At 48.8% G+C, this 19,000-nt stretch overlaps 1 protein-coding gene across 1 annotated transcript; it reads left to right on the top strand.

The window, feature by feature from the left end:
* The first annotated feature begins 11,611 nt into the window (after positions 1 to 11,611).
* FOS (Fos proto-oncogene, AP-1 transcription factor subunit) lies at positions 11,612 to 15,039 on the top strand. Its single transcript, XM_032134872.2, has 4 exons — positions 11,612 to 11,929; positions 12,683 to 12,934; positions 13,367 to 13,474; positions 13,592 to 15,039. Exons 1-4 carry the CDS (start codon positions 11,789 to 11,791, stop codon positions 14,231 to 14,233), a joined length of 1,143 nt encoding a protein of 380 aa, XP_031990763.1. The 5' UTR covers positions 11,612 to 11,788; the 3' UTR covers positions 14,234 to 15,039.
* Positions 15,040 to 19,000: the final 3,961 nt, after the last annotated feature.

The following is a 19,000-nucleotide window of genomic DNA, read 5'->3' as shown; positions in this document are numbered from 1 at the left end:
TTACATTGGGAAGCATTTCCTCTGCCCTGAATACCCTGCTCCTTGTTCTTCCATGGCTAGTTCCTTGCTATTATTTGCTTCTCGTGGAAATTTTCTCCTTCTTCTACCCAGTCCAAAGTAGCAACACACTTCTTCACACATATTCTTCCATTTTAATTACCTGCCCAATGCTGGGCATGGCGGCTCACACCTGTAATCCCAGCACTTTGGGAGGCCAAGGTGGGCAGATCACTTGAGGTCAGGAGTTCAAGACCAGCCTGGCCAACATGGTGAAACCCTGTCTCTACTAAAAATACCAGAATTAGCTGGGTTTGGTGGCGCACACCTACTGACCCAGTTACTCGGGAGGTGGAGGCACGAGAATCACCTGAACTGGGGAGGTAGAGTTTGTAGTGAGCCAATATCGTGCCACTGCACTCTAGCCTGGGCGACAGAGAAAGACTTTGTCTCAAAAAAAAAAAAAAAAAAAAAAAAAAAATTACCTGCCCAGCCCTTACTTACTTTTATCTGACATTTTTGTTTTCTTATTGATTCATTACTGGACTATAAGCTTCATGTTGGTAGGAAGCTTGCCTGTTTACTGTGGAGTCTAGTAACTGGCACATAGTAGGTGCTCAATAAAAGTGATGAATGAATAGGATAATTGACTTTGTACAATTTGAGTTAAGAAGGGATTAACTTTGCAGGGTCCGTACAAAGTAACTGTAGGTGATTGGTTTTTTTCTGACCCTAATACAGGGTGATAATATTTTGAGGTATGTGAAAGTCATTTCTTTCCTGGAAAGAATTCTGAAACCAATGGAAAAATTGAAAGCAGGCTAGAGATATCTGATAAGAATACAACTGAATTCATCTCAAACTAGATGTGTGATATAAATGCCTCAGGGCTGCTCTTATCTAAATGTAAATCTAAAACATCTTAATCTGAAATTCCTCAGCTTTCTGCATTATTCTCTGGTCATTTTATCATATGGGCCAGAAATGGGTAAGAAACGTAGAAATTATGCCCTGGGGCTTGGAGCCGTCTTTTGGTGAAACCGTTGATTTCGTGGGCCAATGAGTAGAGTGCTAGTTGAAGAACTTTTTTTTTTTCTTCCACTTCCCCAGCCTATTTCACAACCTCTTACTTCCTTCTTTTCCAAATTCTAAGCTCAGACAGACATCAGCTTGATGAAGCCCCAGGTTCAAACAAACTTGCCTTGGATGTCAAAGTACTAGTAGCAAAGGAACTCCCAATTCCTCACCTGCTGTGAAGTTTCCCATTCACTGCAAGCAAAGTCCAGGTGAAGGCAAAGATTCTTCACCCGCAGGAACCTTCTGGGCAGGTAACCCATGATGTATTCCCAGCCACCTGATGAATCTGGAGAAAGGAATAGAATCATTCTGCCAAATGATTTAAATGAAGAATCCTGTGGGCCCAGCCCAGCCCTCCATGCTAACCAATCTGAGGCCGGCAGGTGTGTGGTGTTCTGTTTATCGCTGCCAGATCAGCTCCTGCTGTAGGTTCTATATGCTGGCCTCAGCTGAGCCTGTGGTATGTGAGAACAGTTCTGTGCGATCCAAACAGTTGACAAATGCTGACCTGGCCCCAGCCATGTGCCCAGTCACTGCTGGGCTGCCCAAGAAACCAACTAAGCACATTCTGGGGCAGGGGTGGGGGGCATTCAAGAAAGAAATCAGAAAGCTGTATTCATTATTCTATTGACTGAGGGCTTACTATTATGTCAGGCACTGATCTGGCAATGGCGAAACAGTAGTGTCTCCTTCCCTCATGGAACTTACATCCGGGCATTATTTCAGCATACTTGTGAGTTTTCCTTATTTATTATTTATTTATTTACTTACTTACTTATTGAGACAGTTTTGCCCTGTCGCCCAGGCTGGAGTACAGTGGTGCGATCTCAGCTCACTGCAACCTCTGCCTCCCAGGTTCAAATGATTCTCCTGCCTCAGCCTCCCAAGTAGCTGGAATTACAGGTGCCCACCATCACGCTGGGCTGTTTTCTATTTTTAGTAGAGATGGGGGTTTCACCACGTTGGCCAGGCTGGTCTTGAACTCCTGACCTCCAGTGATCCACCTCCCTCAGCCTCCCAAAGTGCTGGGATTACAGGCGTGAGCCACTGCACCCGGCTGAGTTTTACTTTTTTAAATAAAAATGTATTTTACAACGCAGTGTTGCTTTTGTTTTTAATTACTCGAAAGGACACCATAATCATTTCAGTATTAGGGCCATAAATGTTTACTGTGGTCCTGTGGCCAGCACTTTTAAACTAAAAATTGGTTAGATTTTTACTTTTATGCACAAATATTTTCTAAAAAGTTTCTTGGCCGGGCATGGTGGCTCATGCCTATAATCCCAGCATTTTGGGAGGCTGAGGTGGGTGGATCACCTGAAGTCAGGAGTTCAAGAACAGCCTGGCCAACATGGCGAAACCTCGTCTCTATAAAAATACAAAAAATTAGCAGGGTAGGCCGGGCGCGGTGGCTCACGCTTGTAGTCCCAGCACTTTGGGAGGCCGAGGCGGGCGGATCACGAGCTCAGGAGATCGAGACCATGGTGAAACCCCGTCTCTACTAAAAATACAAAAAATTAGCCGGGCGTGGTGGCAGACGCCTGTAGTCCCAGCTACTCGGAGAGGCTGAGGCAGGAGAATGGCGTGAACCCGCGAGGCGGAGCTTGCAGTGAGCCGAGATCGCGCCATTGCACTCCAGCCTGGGTGAGAGAGCGAGACTCCGTCTCAAAAAAAAAAAAAAAAAAAAAAAATTAGCAGGGCGTGGTGATGTGCTCCTGTAATCCCAGCTACTTGGGAGGCTGAGGCAGGAGAATTGCTTGAACCCAGGAGACGGAGGTTTCAGCGGGCTGAGATCACGCCATTGCACTCCAGCCTGGGTGATAGAGTGAGACTCTTTTTGAATTAGGCTAAATTTGTGTAAAAGAAAGGATCTGGGGTGTAACCAACCTCAGGTAAAGTTTCTCATTGTGCTAATCATTGTTTTAGGGTGGGGTGGTTGTGGATTTAAAACTAAAGCATCCTGTACTATCTTGTGTGGTAGGTAGTGGAAACATTTACTACACTTGATCTCAGCCAAAAGGCCAAGAAGTGATTATGTGGAAACATTTAGACAGCAGGTATGATGGGTCTTTGTAGTTCTAAGGATTGGTATACCCCTTGGGTTTATAAGCATCTAAATTATGCCCGATAAGAAAATTGCTGACTAGGGGCCAGGCATGGTGGCTCACGCCTGTAATCCCAGCACCTTGGGAGGCTGAGGCGGGCGGATCACCTGAGGTCGGGAGTTCGAGACCAGCCTGACCAACATGGAGAAACCCTGTCTCTACTAAAAATACAAAATTAGGCCAGGTGCCGTGGCTCACGCCTGTAATCCCAGCACTTTTGGAGGCTGAGGCGTGTGGATCACCTGAGGTTAGGAGTTTGAGACCAGCTTGACCAACGTGGTGAAACTCCGTCTCTATACTAAAAATACAAAAAATTAGCCAGGCGTGGTGGCACCTGTCTGTAATTCCGGCTACTCGGGAGGCTGAGACAGGATAATTGCTTGAACCCAGGAGTCGGAGGTTGCAGTGAGTCAAGCTCGTGCCACTGCACTCCAGCCTCAGCAACAGACTGAGACTCTATCTCAAATAAATAAATAAATAATACAAAATTAGCTGGGCATAGTGGCACATGCCTATAATCCCAGCTACTCGGGAGGCTGAGGCAAGAGAATCGCTTGAACTCGGGAGGCGGAGGTTGCAGACTGCACTCCAGCCTGGGCGACAGAGCGAGACTCTGTCTCAAAAAAAAAAAAAAATGCTGACTAGGATTTTGGTTTCCTAACCTGAGAAGGATACAGGTAATAAACCACCCGTCAAAGCTCTCTGTCCAGAAAGGGAATCCATGCTGCCTTCTCCATCACAAGGACAATAACTGATGAACCTCGGTTTAACGTTTGTTCATAGGCCAGGCGCAGTGGCTCATGCCCAGAATCCCAATACTTTGGGAGGCCAAAGTGGGAGGATTGCTTGAGCCCAGGAGTTCGAGACCAGCCTGGACAATATAGTGAGACCCCATCTCTACAAATAATAAAAAAAATTGGCCGGGCGCAGTGGCTCACGTTTGTAATCCCAGCACTTTGGGAGGCCGAGGCGGGTGGATCACGAGGTCAGGAGATCGAGACCACGGTGAAACCCCATCTCTACTAAAAATACAAAAAATTAGCCGGGCGTGGTGGTGGGCGCCTGTAGTCCCAGCTACTCGGAGAGGCTGAGGCAGGAGAATGGCGTGAACCCGGGAGGCGGAGCTTGCAGTGAGCCGAGATCGCGCCATTGCACTCCAGCCTGGGTGAGAGAGCGAAGAGTTGCCTGAGCCAGAGATCAAGGTGCAGTGACCCAATCCTACCTGGGTGACAGAGTGAGACCTTTTCAAAAAATAATAAACAAACTAGAAGGATTTGAGTGCCTTGGTGTCAGGAAGCGTGGTACAGAGGATATATAACAGCTAAATAAGACAGATAAGGTCCCTGCTCTTGTGGAGCTTACGGACTAGTAGATGATGGCAATGAAACAGTACATAAATGGACAGGGTAATGTAGTGATAAGTGCTAGATAGAAAAGAAAGCCAGATAACATGACAGGAAGTGACTGAAGGGCAAAGGAGGTTGCAACATTGGATAGGGAAGACAGGAGGGGCTTCCTGGAGAAGGTGACATTTGAGCAGATGTTGGTCAGGAGGAAGAGTCAACTTGTCAATGTCTGTGAGGAAGAGGGAAGAGTGGGTACAGAGGCCCAGAGGCAGAAGCAGCTTGGCATAGTCGAGGGAGAGAAAGGCCAATGTAGCTGGAGTGGAGTGTGGGAAAGTGGTTCAAGGTAAGGTTGGAAGGCGAGGCAGAGGCTGAAGCCTGTGGACTGGAAATCCTCATAAGAAGTGTAGATTTTTGGCCGGGCGTGGTGGCTCACGCTTGTAATCCCAGCACTTTGGGAGGCCGAGGCGGGCGGATCACGAGGTCAGGAGATCGAGATCATCCTGGCTAACATGGTGAAACCCCGTCTCTACTAAAAATACAAAAAATTAGCCGGGCGTGGTGGTGGGCGCCTGTAGTCCCAGCTACTCGGAGAGGCTGAGGCAGGAGAATGGCGTGAACCCGCGAGGCGGAGCTTGCAGCGAGCCGAGATCGTGCCACTGCACTCCAGCCTGGGTGAGAGAGCGAGACTCCGTCTCAAAAAAAAAAAAGAAGTGTAGATTTTTATCTAAGTGTCATTCTGTAAACTGACCTCTAAACAGGTTTGGGGGGATAACAGTTCTGTTTGGTGTTCTGATTTAATTCAGAGCCCCCCTAGGTGGGAGAGTAGACTCTGCCAGTGTATAATCTGTCCTTGTCCTAACTGATTACCTCACAGTCTGAGATGGGCCAGAGTTTAAAGGTGGAATTCTTCAGAAGAGTCATTTTGGGAATTTCGTCATCGATCTCTAACTCAGTACTCCAGAGTAATAAAACATCCGTGGAGAAATCACACCTCACCTGGGAGTTACAATAGAAAGTTTTCTTGTGGAACACAATCATGTACTAAACTGAGACAAAAAGTTGTCACATCTGAGGATGAAATTACGAGTTCTAGATCAGAGGGCAGCCTAAATGAATTCGTACATACTAGTCAGGATTTTCCTGGTTTGGGAAAGGGGAATTTCTTTGGCATTACAATGGCCAATGTCTCTTTTAAAGATCTGTCCTTTGTGGCCGGGTGGGGTGGCTCATGCCTGTAATCCCAGCACTTTGGGAGGCCAAGTCCGGCGGATCACCTGCGGTCAGGAGTTCGAGACCAGTCTGGCCAACATGGTGAAACCCTATCTCTACTAAAAATACAAAAATTAGCCAGGCGTGGTGGTGGGCACCTGTAATCCCAGATACTTGGGAGGCTGAGGCATGAGAATCACTTGAACTGGGGAGGCGGAGGTTGCAGTGAGCCGAGATCATGCCACTGCAATCCAGCCTGGGTGATACAGTGAGACTCAGTCTCAAAAAAAAAAAAAAAAAAAAAAAAAAAAAAAATCTGTCCTTTGCAACTTTTCAGTATAGGGAGAGAGAGAGAAAAAAAAGATTTGTCTTATTGAGTAAGAGTAAGGTCGTGGATGACATGGTGTAACCTCTGCTGAAGATGTCTTAACACCTCGAATCGCATCATGTAGCAGCTTCTTCTAGCCACCCCTGGCCCTGCCCATGGTGATTATGAGATTTTTCTCATTGGATGGGAGCCCTGCAGCTGAGGTTTCTTGGGGTGTGTTTTTGTCCTATAGGTTTAGTGACGTCGATGGGGTTCCTTTGGAATTCCAGCAGCTAAGTCCCCCGGAGCTGCAGAAGGTCAGCTCAGGACATCAGAGGAGCTGACAGCCTAGAGAAGCTGTGCTTGTCTGCTGTGGGGAGCTCTTGTTTCTAAAGCAAGATTCGGCAACGCTGACAGAACCAGTGTCCCACACTGCTGGTGGCTGCAAAAGATGTTGCAGGGTTGGGCTGCAGTGTGCCTGTCTTTGGCACTGCCACTGTTCCCCAGTTTCCTCAGCTCCAGATGGAGCATGTCTCAGGGACCACACAGAGCTTTGTTTAAATGCTCACATTAGCAGAAGGACGGGGATCCCATTGAATCATCCTCTCCTGTCAAAAAGCCAAGAGTTGTTCAGACTGAAAAAACAGTTTTTCTCAAAGAGGCTAAATCTCTAGTACTAATTAGTTGCAGTAGTGGCATGTGTGTGTTGGGGGGGGGCGGTGGCATGGTAATCTTCTGCCTCCAGTGTTCTAAATAGGGGCAATCTTTTTGCTCACGGTCTGAGCCATCGAGTGAGTAACCTTGACCTAAGACCCTTCGTTGGGCTCACGTGTGTGTGAGTCCCACAAGAATTGTGGAGTGCCTCTTTCTCTTGTTGGGTCCAGACATTTAGAATGAATAAATTAAGGGGTAGTGGTGACATGGTCATTGTCATTGCAGACAATGTGGTATTTATATATGGGCACTAGCTGTCTTTCTCATAGGGCTCAGGAACAAGGGTACGTTTGATCTTTCATCATGAACCACTGGGGTGTTCTTTATACAGAGGCTGTACTAGCTGAAAATAGCCCAAACATCTTGTAATTTTGTCTTTCCCAATTTTTGCCTATTCATATCCCAGAATAAAAGAGCCTGTTCAGCCTTTCCAAAGATTTAAAGAACATTATCTATTTGCTTTCTAAGTTCCCAAAAAGCACAACCGCCGACATTCACCTTGCCTGGATGAGGACATGCATTCATTCATCCATTCAACAGATATTTATTGCCAGATGTGGTGGCTCACGCCTGTAATCTCGGCACTTTGGGAGGCAGAGATGGGAGGATCACTTGAGGCCAGGAGCTTAAGACTAGCCTGGGCAACATAGTGACACCCCATCTCTACAAAAAAAAAAAAAATTAGCTGGGCATGGTGGTGTGTGCCTGTGGTCCTTGCTACTTGGGAGGCTGAGGTAGGGGCATTGAGCCTAGGAGTTCAAGGCTGCAGTGAGCTATAATCACACCACTGCACTCCAGCCTGGGTAACAGAGTGAGACCCTGTCTCAAAAAAAAAAAAAAAAAAAAAAAGAAAAAAGGAAAAAAAAAGAAAAAGGGATATTTATTGAACACCTACTATGTGCCAGGCACTGTGCTAGATCCTAAGTGAATATCAGCACATGAAAAAGACAAAGGCGAAAAGTTACCAAACAAGTCTAAGTTGATTTGGGTATATGCATCTTCCTGACTTCTGGTCCCGTGCTTTGACCACAACCCTTCACCACTAGACCACACTTCCCCAAATAAACAACTACTTCTGCATGCTAGGGATGGGCTGTGTGCGGCAGCATTTACGTAGGTGGTACAGACAGCAGCCTTTCACTTAATGTTGCAATAACACCAGGCTAAACGATGTGCACTGACTTCAAAAGTGTGGGTCAGGTCTCCTTCAAGTGCCACAGGGAGAGTGCAAAATAGGAAAAGTCTATCGGATAAGGAAACATTGTAGAGAAAAAGTGAATTTTTTTTCAATTTGGGTTAAAATTCAGATGTGGAATTCTACCCTCCTTTTCACCTTTGGATCCCCAGATAGGAGGAACTCAGCACATAGATAATCACGAACTACACACATTTTGGTTTTATATGCTCAGACTTGTCCAGAACATGAAATCCCTGCCCTGTTGGAAGGCAGCGCCATGCTCATGGAGGCACACAAGCACCTGTCTCAAAGTCACCCTGACCTGCGGATCTGCAAATGGCAAAAATAATTTCACGTTTGTTCTGATTTGTCTTCATTTTTAGGCTACCTTGTGTGAGCTCCACTTTTTAGAATGTGATTTTGCAGTCCTGAAATGGATACCATGAGCAGATTGAGATGTGAGAATATGTTAGAATGATCACAGGTTTGGATGTTAGTGGGGCAGGAGAGGGAGTCTGAGATTGTATTGGCCTATACTGTGGCTTCTGGTTGAGGTCTTGCTTTGCCTGGATGATGCTCTGGCCTTACTCAATCTTTATCATTCCATTATCCAGAGAATAGAGGATCTGAGCCCCTTCTCTGTATTGCAGTCACCTCCTCTGGGACCTGTTTCCAAGCCTTCTTCTGTGTTGCCTGGCACCCCTTTCTTACCTCTATCAAACCACTTACTGCTGCCCTGTAAGCTCTATTGACTTGTTGGTCTTCCTATGAGACCGGAATCTCTCTGAGGGTCGGGACAGGTCTACCCTCTTCACTACAGTGAGCACCAGCCTCCAGCCCAGTCAATAGTTTCTTGTTAAATAAATAAAACAATAAATGGACACATGGTTTGTCCTTTCCAGAGGATGGATTTATTAAGTCGCCAACTCTGGTCATAATGGTGCCAGAAAGGAAAGAGTTAAGCTATCTGGAGGAAATAGGCTCACTCAAAGACCCTTCTTTTTTTTTTTTTTATTGGCAAAGGCAGGATAAGTGTATTTGAGATAAATCCTGGATATAAAATCTTGACACATCTTTTAGGTATTGGCCGAGATGCTTTAGACCTGAAAGGGAAGTAAATCAAATCAGTCTAGATTTTCTTTTCTTTTCTTTTTGAGACAGAGTCTTGCTCTGTTGCCCAGGCTGGAGTGCGGTGGCACGATCTTGGCTCACTGGAACCTCTGCCTCCTGGGTTCAAGCGATTCTCCTGCCTCAGCCTCCTGAGTAGCTAGGACTACTGGCGTGCACCACCACACCCGGCTGTTTTGTATTTTTAGCAGAGACAGAGTTTCACCATGATGGCCAGGCTGGTCTCGAACTCCTGGCCTCAAGTGATCTACCCGCCTCGGGCTCCCAAAGTGCAGGAATTACAGGAGTGAGCCACCGCACCCAGTCAGGTTTCCTCTTAAGTGGCCCGAGATCTAGTTGTGAATGGCAGGCATGGCCAGACTCAGGAATTCAAAGCTTGACCTATTTTGTCTGAAGCTAATATTAATAATAAGACAGATGTATTTGGCTTCATAACCCCTTTCCCTCCCGTCCCCCTCTTTCTTTCTGTAATCAAGGATAGAATTAGAAGTACCGAAGGCCGCAGAATTGCTTTAGGATTCAGAGCAGCTCCAAGGAATCTGTGTTTACGTATTATGTGTGTTTTTCCTTTTCCCTCCCTTTTTATGAGTGAGAAAAAAAAGCGCCTAAATTCCCACCAACATAAACCAATGACATACAATGATGAAATTCTGTTTTCACCTCTGCCTGTGACAGGGAATGCAAAAATAGCAAGTGGCCCAGTTCCACGAATCCCCGCCTCCTGCCCTCCCCGCTCCTGCCGGGTTGGATCTCTAAGAATGGAGGTTAGCGCACAGCCCCGCGCGGGCCGCTCAGCCCCCGGACCCGGCGGATGATGTCAGGCGACGGGAGCGGCCGCAGCCGGGCCGGGGAGGCCGCGGCCCAGGGGAGCTGGGAGGGAGGGCGGCCTCGCCAGGCCGACGGCGCGCCCGGCCGCGCGGCGTTGCCTGGAGACGGCCCTGGCGGCGCTGTGTTGCTGTAAACAGCCGCTTCCCTGTTACTATCTATAGCAGGATCTCCTGGCTCCCGGGCGCGGCGGCTGGAGGCAGGTCTGCGGTCCGGCTCCCCGCGCGCCCCGAACTATCCGCCCGCCGGCCTCATCCTGCCTCGCCCCTCTCCAGGTGCCCACCGCGGGCCCCGACCGCGGGCCCCGACCCCCGGGCCCGAAGAGTGGGGAAGGGAAGACCCGGGCTGTGCGGGGACATGCGTCTTCGCGCCCTGGAGGTGGCCAGCGCGCTGGGGCTGAGCCCGGGCAGCGTGACCCCGGCTGTCCTAGGCAGCAGGGCAGGAGGCTGGGGGGCGTGGCACACTCTGGAGCACCTTGCCTCGCCAAAGCCCCGTGTTCCAGGACGTGGAGCCGCGCCTTGGGTCCCAGCAGTCGAGGTATTCCGCCCAGGCACTGCTGGACACTGCCCTTCCAGCCCCCGTTCTCCCCCCTCCAAGTCCGCGCTGGAAAATCACCCGCTGCGGGCTCCCGTAAGCACAGCTTCCTGGCGGGACCGAACCAGCCCCCCAGCGCAGATTTGAGTTCCCCGCAGGAAGCACACCCCGCCTTGTCATCCCGAACTGACCACCCTGCCCACATAACCACACCTCGCATTCCCTACCCCTGGGGCCCAGCTCAGAACCGGGCAGACACCCCCTTCAAATGTCTTCGCACGTAGGTTTTGCACAGTGTTTATCTAATGGTGTCTCAAGGATTTGACAGTTTCCTTAATATTCCCACACATGGCCGAGAAAAATAAATAAATAAATAAATAAATAAATGCGCTGTCTTCTTTAAAATAAATAAATAAAGTACCCAGTATCGTAAAGTAGGTTATCGTATTCTCTTATTTGGATCCTCCACTTTCTGCTTCCAAACGCAGGAACAGTGCTAGTATTGCTCGAGCCTGGGGGCTGGAGGCGACGGGATGAGGGTCTGCTTCCACGTTTTGCACTGAATTAGGGCTAGAATTGGTGATGGGGGTAGGGGCGCATTCCTTCAGGAGCCGAGGCTTAAGTCCTCGAGGTTATGTACTCGAGGCCGTTTCTCCTATCCCTGAGCCTCAGAACTGTCTTCAGTTTCCGTACAAGGGTTAAAAGGCGCTCTCTGCCACATCCCCCCGACCTCGGGAACAAGGGTCCGCATTGAACCAGGTGCGAATGTTCTCTCGCATTCTGCGCCGTTCCCGCCTCCCCTCCCCCGGCCGCGGCCCCCGCCTCCCCCCGCGCTGCACCCTCAGTGTTGGCTGCAGCCCGCGAGCAGTTCCCGTCAATCCCGCCCCCCTTACACAGGATGTCCATATTAGGACATCTGCGTCAGCAGGTTTCCACGGCCTTTCCCTGTAGCCCTGGGGGGAGCCATCCCCGAAGCCCCTCATCTTGGGGGACCCACGAGACCCCGATACAGGAACTGCGAAATGATCACGAGATTAGGACACGCGCCAAGCTGGGAGCAGGGAGCTGCTAGCGCTGGGACGCAGCCAGGCGGCGGCAGAGGCGCCCAGGCCCGCGCGCCACCCCTCTAGCGCCACCGTGGTTGAGCCCGTGACGTTTACACTCATTCATAAAACGCTTGTTATAAAAGCAGTGGCTGCGGCGCCTCGTACTCCAACCGCATCTGCAGCGAGCATCCGAGAAGCCGAGACTGAGCCGGCGGCCGCGGCGCAGCGAACGAGCAGTGACCGCGCTCCTACCCAGCTCTGCTCCACAGCCCCCACCTGTCTCCGCCCCTCGGCCCCTGGCCCGGCTTTGCCTAACTGCCACGATGATGTTCTCGGGCTTCAACGCAGACTACGAGGCGTCATCCTCCCGCTGCAGCAGCGCGTCCCCGGCCGGGGATAGCCTCTCCTACTACCACTCACCCGCTGACTCCTTCTCCAGCATGGGCTCGCCTGTCAACGCGCAGGTAAGGCTGGCTTCCCGCCGCCGCGGGGCCGGGAGCTTGGGGTCGCGAAGGAGGAGACACCGGGCGGGACGCTCCAGGAGATGAGTAGGGGGCTCCCTTGTGCCTGGAGGGAGGCTGCCGTGGCCGGAGCGGTGCCGGCTCGGGGGCTCGGGACTTGCTCTGAGCGCACGCACGCTTGCCATCGTAAAAATTAGTTCACCCTTCCGGAGGCAGGTTCGTTCTGAGCAACCTCTGGTCTGCACTCCAGGACGGATCTCTGACATTAGCTGGAGCAGACGTGTCCTAAGCACAGACTCGCTAACTAGAGCCTGGCTTCTCCGGGGAGGTGGCAGAAAGCGGCAATCCCCCCTCTCCCGGCAGCCTGGAGCAGGGAGGAGGGATGAGGGAGGAGGGTGCAGCGGGCGGGTGTGTAAGGCAGTTTCATTGATAAAAAGCGAGTTCATTCTGGAGACTCCGGAGCGGCGCCTGCGTCAGCGCAGACGTCAGGGATATTTATAACAAACTCCCTTTCAAGCGAGTGATGCTGAAGGGATAACGGGAACGCAGCGGCAGGATGGAAGAGACAGGCACTGCGCTGCGGAATGCCTGGGAGGAAAACGGGGAGACCTTTCATCCAGGATGAGGGACATTTAAGATGAAACGTCCGTGGCAGGATCATTTCTCTTCACTGCTGCATGCGGCACTGGGAACTCGCCCCACCTGTGTCCGGAACCTGCTCGCTCACGTCGGCTTTCCCCTTCTGTTTTGTTCTAGGACTTCTGCACGGACCTGGCCGTCTCCAGTGCCAGCTTCATTCCCACGGTCACTGCCATCTCGACCAGTCCGGACCTGCAGTGGCTGGTGCAGCCCGCCCTCGTCTCCTCTGTGGCCCCATCGCAGACCAGAGCCCCTCACCCTTTCGGAGTCCCCACTCCCTCCGCTGGGGCTTACTCCAGGGCTGGCGTTGTGAAGACCATGACAGGAGGCCGAGCGCAGAGCATTGGCAGGAGGGGCAAGGTGGAACAGGTGAGGAACTCTAGCATACTCTTCCTGGGAATGTGGGGGCTGAGTGGGAAGCAGCCCTGGAGATGGAGGAGCCCAGTAGAGAGGATGAAGCCACTGACGGGGCTGGCTGCACATACCTAACTGGGAGCCCTGGCTCCAAGCCCACTCCATCCCAACTCAGACTCTGAGTCTCACCCTAAGAAGTACTCTCATAGTTTCTTTCCTAAGTTTCCTACCTCATGCTTTTAGACTGGGCTCTTCTTTGTTCTCTTGCTGAGGATCTTACTTTAAATGCAAGTCACACCTAGTCTGCAACTGCAGGTCAGAAATGGTTTCACAGTGGGGTGCCAGGAAACAGGGAAGCTGCAGGAGCCAGTTCTACTGGGGTGGGTGAATGGAGGTGATGGCAGACACTTTTACTGAATGTCAGTCTTTTTTTTGTGATTATTCTAGTTATCTCCAGAAGAAGAAGAGAAAAGGAGAATCCGAAGGGAAAGGAATAAGATGGCTGCAGCCAAATGCCGCAACCGGAGGAGGGAGCTGACTGATACACTCCAAGCGGTAGGTAGACTCTGTGGGTTGCTCCTTTTTAAAACTTAAGGGGAAAGTTGGAGATTGAGCATAAGGGCCCTTGAGTAAGACTGTGTCTCATGCTTTCCTTTATCCCTCTGTATACAGGAGACAGACCAACTAGAAGATGAGAAGTCTGCTTTGCAGACCGAGATTGCCAACCTGCTGAAGGAGAAGGAAAAACTAGAGTTCATCCTGGCAGCTCACCGACCTGCCTGCAAGATCCCTGATGACCTGGGCTTCCCAGAAGAGATGTCTGTGGCTTCCCTTGATCTGACTGGGGGCCTGCCAGAGGTCGCCACCCCGGAGTCTGAGGAGGCCTTCACCCTGCCTCTCCTCAATGACCCTGAGCCCAAGCCCTCAGTGGAACCTGTCAAGAGCATCAGCAGCATGGAGCTGAAGGCCGAGCCCTTCGATGACTTCCTGTTCCCAGCATCATCCAGGCCCACCGGCTCTGAGACAGCCCGCTCCGTGCCAGACATGGACCTATCTGGGTCCTTCTATGCAGCAGACTGGGAGCCCCTGCACAGTGGCTCCCTGGGGATGGGGCCCATGGCCACAGAGCTGGAGCCCCTGTGCACTCCGGTGGTCACGTGTACTCCCAGCTGCACTGCTTACACGTCTTCCTTCGTCTTCACCTACCCCGAGGCTGACTCCTTCCCCAGCTGCGCAGCTGCCCACCGCAAGGGCAGCAGCAGCAACGAGCCCTCCTCTGACTCGCTCAGCTCACCCACGCTGCTGGCCCTGTGAGCGGGCAGGGAAGGGGAGGCAGCCGGCACCCACAAGTGCCACTGCCCGAGCTGGTGCATTACAGAGAGGAGAAACACGTCTTCCCTAGAGGGTTCCTGTAGACCTAGGGAGGACCTTATCTGTGCGTGAAACACACCAGGCTGTGGGCCTCAAGGACTTGAAAGCATCCATGTGTGGACTCAAGTCCTTACCTCTTCCGGAGATGTAGCAAAACGCATGGAGTGTGTATTGTTCCCAGTGACACTTCAGAGAGCTGGTAGTTAGTAGCATGTTGAGCCAGGCCTGGGTCTGTGTCTCTTTTCTCTTTCTCCTTAGTCTTCTCATAGCATTAACTAATCTATTGGGTTCATTATTGGAATTAACCTGGTGCTGGATATTTTCAAATTGTATCTAGTGCAGCTGATTTTAACAATAACTACTGTGTTCCTGGCAATAGTGTGTTCTGATTAGAAATGACCAATATTAAACTAAGAAAAGATATGACTTTATTTTCTGGTAGATAGAAATAAATAGCTATATCCATGTACTGTAGTTTTTCTTCAACATCAATGTTCATTGTAATGTTACTGATCATGCATTGTTGAGGTGGTCTGAATGTTCTGACATTAACAGTTTTCCATGAAAACGTTTTATTGTGTTTTTAATTTATTTATTAAGATGGACTCTCAGATATTTATATTTTTATTTTATTTTTTTCTACCTTGAGGTCTTTTGACATGTGGAAAGTGAATTTGAATGAAAAATTTAAGCATTGTTTGCTTATTGTTCCAAGACATTGTCAATAAAAGCATTTAAGTTGAATGCGACCAACCTTGTGCTCTTTTCATTCTGGAAGTTTTGTAAGTTTCTGAAAGGTATTATTGGAGACCAGTTTGTCAAGAAGGGTAGCTGCTGGAGGGGGACACACCCTCCATCTGATCCCTTATCAAAGAGGACAAGAAAACTATAGAGCTGATTCTAGAATATTTTACAAATACATGCCTTCCATTGGAATGCTAAGATTTTCTACTGCTTCTGGGGACGGGAAACTGCTGTGTAGCAGCTTTTGTGGCAATACATCCTTTCTGTTTCGGTACTCACAGGGGGAAATATTTAAATTTGGTTGTGCTAATATTAAATTTAGATGTTTTGATCTTAAAGGAACCCTTTAAGCGAACAACCTAGCTTTGTACAAACTATTTTAACTTTTTATTCCCACAAAATCATGTGGAGAGTTATTCTACCTCAAAGATGAGCAAATTGAAGAATGGTTAGAATAAACAACTTTCTTGATATTCCGTTACTGGCATTAGAATCTTCCTGCTCTTTATCGTATCCAGCAGGCTGAACTGCTTCTTGATACTTGGTTAAAAAAACTTTTCAGGCCGGGCGCGGTGGCTCATGCCTGTAATCCCAGCACTTTGGGAGGCCGAGGCAGGCGGATTACCTGAGGTCGGGAGTTTGAGACCAGCCTGACCAACATGGAGAAACCCCGTCTTTACTAAAAATACAAAATGAGCCGGGTGTGGTGGTGCATGCCTGTAATCCTAGCTACTTGAGAGGCTGAGGCAGGAGAATCACTTGAACCCGGGAGGTGGAGGTTGCAGTGAACTGAGATTGCGCCATTGCACTCCAGCCTGGGCAACAAGATTGAAACTGTCTAAAAAAAAAAAAAAAAGTTTTCAGTCCTTAACTCTAACGTGTACATTTTTTGTACTCTTTTATTCTCGAAAGGGAAGGAGGGCTATTGCCCTATCTCTTATTAATAAGTGCATTGTGATTTCTGGTTTCCCTAATACCATATGCCCTTCATTCAGTTTATACTGGGGGGAAGAGGAGGAGAAAAAGTTGCTCAGAAATCGAAAGAGATCTCAAACAGCACAAATAATGGTTGATCGTTCTGTAAACAAAAAGTTACATAATAGCTCAAGAAGGAGAAGTCAACATGACTCTGAACAAGCTTTAACTTAGAAACTTTATCATCTTAAGGAAGAACGTGACCTTTGTCCAGGACGTCTCTGGTAATGGGGCACTTACACGCACATGCACACGTACAAACCACAGGGAAAGGAGACCGCCCTTCTGCCCCTGCTCGCGAGTATCATGCAGGCACCATGCAGCACTATGTTTTCACACATGCTGGGTGGAAGAAGAGCTTCAGCGCCAGTCTTCTAATGCTTTGGTGATAATGAAAATCACCGGGTGCTTATGGGGTGTCATATTCAGTCGAGTTAAACGTTTTAATTCAAAATGACAGTTTTACTGAGGTTGATGTTCTTGTCTATGATATCTCTGCCCCTCCCATCAAAATGGACATTTAAAAGCAACTTACCGCTCTTTAGATCACTCCTATATCACACACCACTTGGGGTGCTGTTTCTGCTAGACTTGCAATGACAGTGGCCTTAGGCTCCCTGTTTGCTGTTCAAAGGGTAAATATTTTATAGCCTTTAAATATACCTAAACTAAATACAGAATTAATGTAACTAACAAACACCTGGTCTGAAATAACAAGGTGATCTACCCTGTAAGGAACCCAGCTAGTGGGCCAGGCGTGGTGGCTCACACCTGTAATCCCAGCACTTTGGGAGGCTGAGACAGGAAGATCACTTGAGTCCAGGAGTTTGAGACCAGCCTGGGCAGCATGGCAAAACCCAGTGTGCTTCTGTTGTCCCAGCTACGCTACTCAGGAGGCTGAGGCAGGAGGATGACTTGAGCCTGGGAGGGGGAGGTTACAGAGAACTGAGATTGCACCACTGCACTCCAGCCTGGGTGACACAGCAAAACCCTATCTCAAAAAAAAAGGAACCCAGCTGGCTCCCGTAGGTGTGCAATAATAACAACCAGAGGAAGAAAAGGAAGAAAATTTCCCAGATGAAGAAGGGCAGCTGGACCTTCAGACATTGCCTGCTCCTGGGGACCTCAATCATGGTCCCTGTCAGCCCCATGCTTACTCTGGAGGGTGAGCATCACATTCCCTTTGACAGCCCTGGCCAAGGCCCAGACACAGACCCTTGCTCTAGCTTACCACACAGCCCAGTGGAGACCAGGCTGCTACATCAAGATGGCGTTAAAGGTCCGGAAAGAGGAAATCAGAGACCATCGGATCCCCAGGGTTGACACCCCACCAAGCTTCCTGCTGACCACTTTCATGGGCTTGAGAGAAGAAAGAAATTCCTTCCTCCTTTCTCCAGCTAAATTGCTCCTTCCAAATCCCTTTTACCCACTCAGGATTGGACAACTCTCAGGGATTATTAACTCTGGGAATTTTTTTGTTTTGTTTTTTTTGTTGTTGTTGTTTTTTAGGCAGGGTCTCGCTCTGCTGCCATTTCGGCTCACTGCAACCTCCGCCTCCCGGCTTCAGGTGATTCTCCTGCCTCAGCCTCCTGAGTAGCTGGAATTACAGGCACCTGCCACCACTCCTGGCTAATTTTTGTATTTTTAGTAGAGACAGTGTTTCACCATGTTGGCCAGGCTAGCCTTGAACTCCTGACCTCAAGTGATCCACCCCACCTTGGTCCCCAAAGTGCTGGGATTACAGATGTGAGCCACCATACCTGGCCTTCAACTTTCTTTTGAAAAAGACTGTCGGATTCCTACCCACAAGATACGACCTCATACTAATCTCAATAAAACAACTACCTGCCAGGTGCGGTGGCTCACGCCTGTAATCCCAGCACTTTGAGAGGCCAAGGTGGGTGGATCACCTGAGGTCAGGAGTTTGAAACCAGCCTGGCCAACATAGTGAAACCCCGTCTCTACTAAAAATACAAAAAAATTAGCTGGGTGTGGTGGCGGGCACCTGTAATCCCAGCTACTCAGGAGGCTGAGGTAGGAGAATCGTTTGAACCCAGGAGGCGGAGGTTGCAGTGAGCCGAGATCACGCCATTGCACTCCAGCCTGGGCGACAAGTGTGAAACTTGGTCTCAAAAAAACAAAAAACAAACAAAAAAGAAAACAACTACCTGAGGGCACCACTATTCAACATTGATAAAGACATATACATATAATTGAAGGGGATGGAGGCAGAAGTCATTTCCTAATGGAGATTATGTCCAGTTTAGCTCACCAGGATCCCCAGAACTGGCTCAGTGCCTGGCACATAGTACAAAGTTAATTAATATTTTGCCCAGTGGATGAATAAATTCTGTGCTATTTCCATACACAGAAATATATTCCACACATATTCTTTAACTTCTCCTCTCCTGGTCCCTGTTAGTATATTAAGCAATGGGAATTTTACATCTTTTATGTCTGGCTGTAAAAGTATACCCCATTCCCATCCTTGCCTCCTGGAATTCCTTCACTGTCTTCCTGGATGACCTCTGCCAATTCAACTTCAAAGCTGCCATTGTGTTTCTGGCTCCAAATTAATTTTCGATGGGAAGAGGGAAGAGGAAAAATATTTATCTCTGTAGAATAGTGGATTGTAGATTCTGCATCATCTTTGCACATCACTGCATCTTGTATAATTATCAAAATTAAAGGGTAGGATTTAACAATTTGTTCTAATAACAGTAATTTGGTATCAACAGCAATTCCCATGTGTGAATGAAAGTAAATCAATTATGCTATCTTTAATTAATGGACAAAAAAAATTGAGGCACAGTAAAAGTTCTCAGTTAATTATCTCGAGGTAATCATCTAAAGTTTCAATGTTTTTACAGTTGAAAAAAAAGCTAAAACAAAATTGATCTCTAAACGGTGTATGAGACTCATTCCAAACAGAGTAACCAAACTCCTCAAAAAAAAAAAAAAAAAAAAAAAGAGAGAGATGAGCCTCACTCG

The sequence above is a fragment of the Hylobates moloch genome, unplaced genomic scaffold, assembly GCF_009828535.3.
Source record: "Hylobates moloch isolate HMO894 unplaced genomic scaffold, HMol_V3 SCAFFOLD_16, whole genome shotgun sequence".
Classification (NCBI taxonomy): Eukaryota; Metazoa; Chordata; class Mammalia; order Primates; family Hylobatidae; genus Hylobates; species Hylobates moloch.
Note: the sequence above shows the minus strand (reverse complement) of the source record. Positions and strands in the feature narration are given on the sequence as shown.

Coding starts and splice junctions, on each gene's coding strand:
- FOS (XM_032134872.2), top strand. CDS start 11,789: ATGATGTTCTCGGGCTTCAACGCAGACTACGAGGCGTCATCCTCCCGC. Junction 11,930..12,682: donor GCTCGCCTGTCAACGCGCAG/GTAAGGCTGGCT, acceptor GTTTTGTTCTAG/GACTTCTGCACGGACCTGGC. Junction 13,475..13,591: donor TGACTGATACACTCCAAGCG/GTAGGTAGACTC, acceptor CTCTGTATACAG/GAGACAGACCAACTAGAAGA.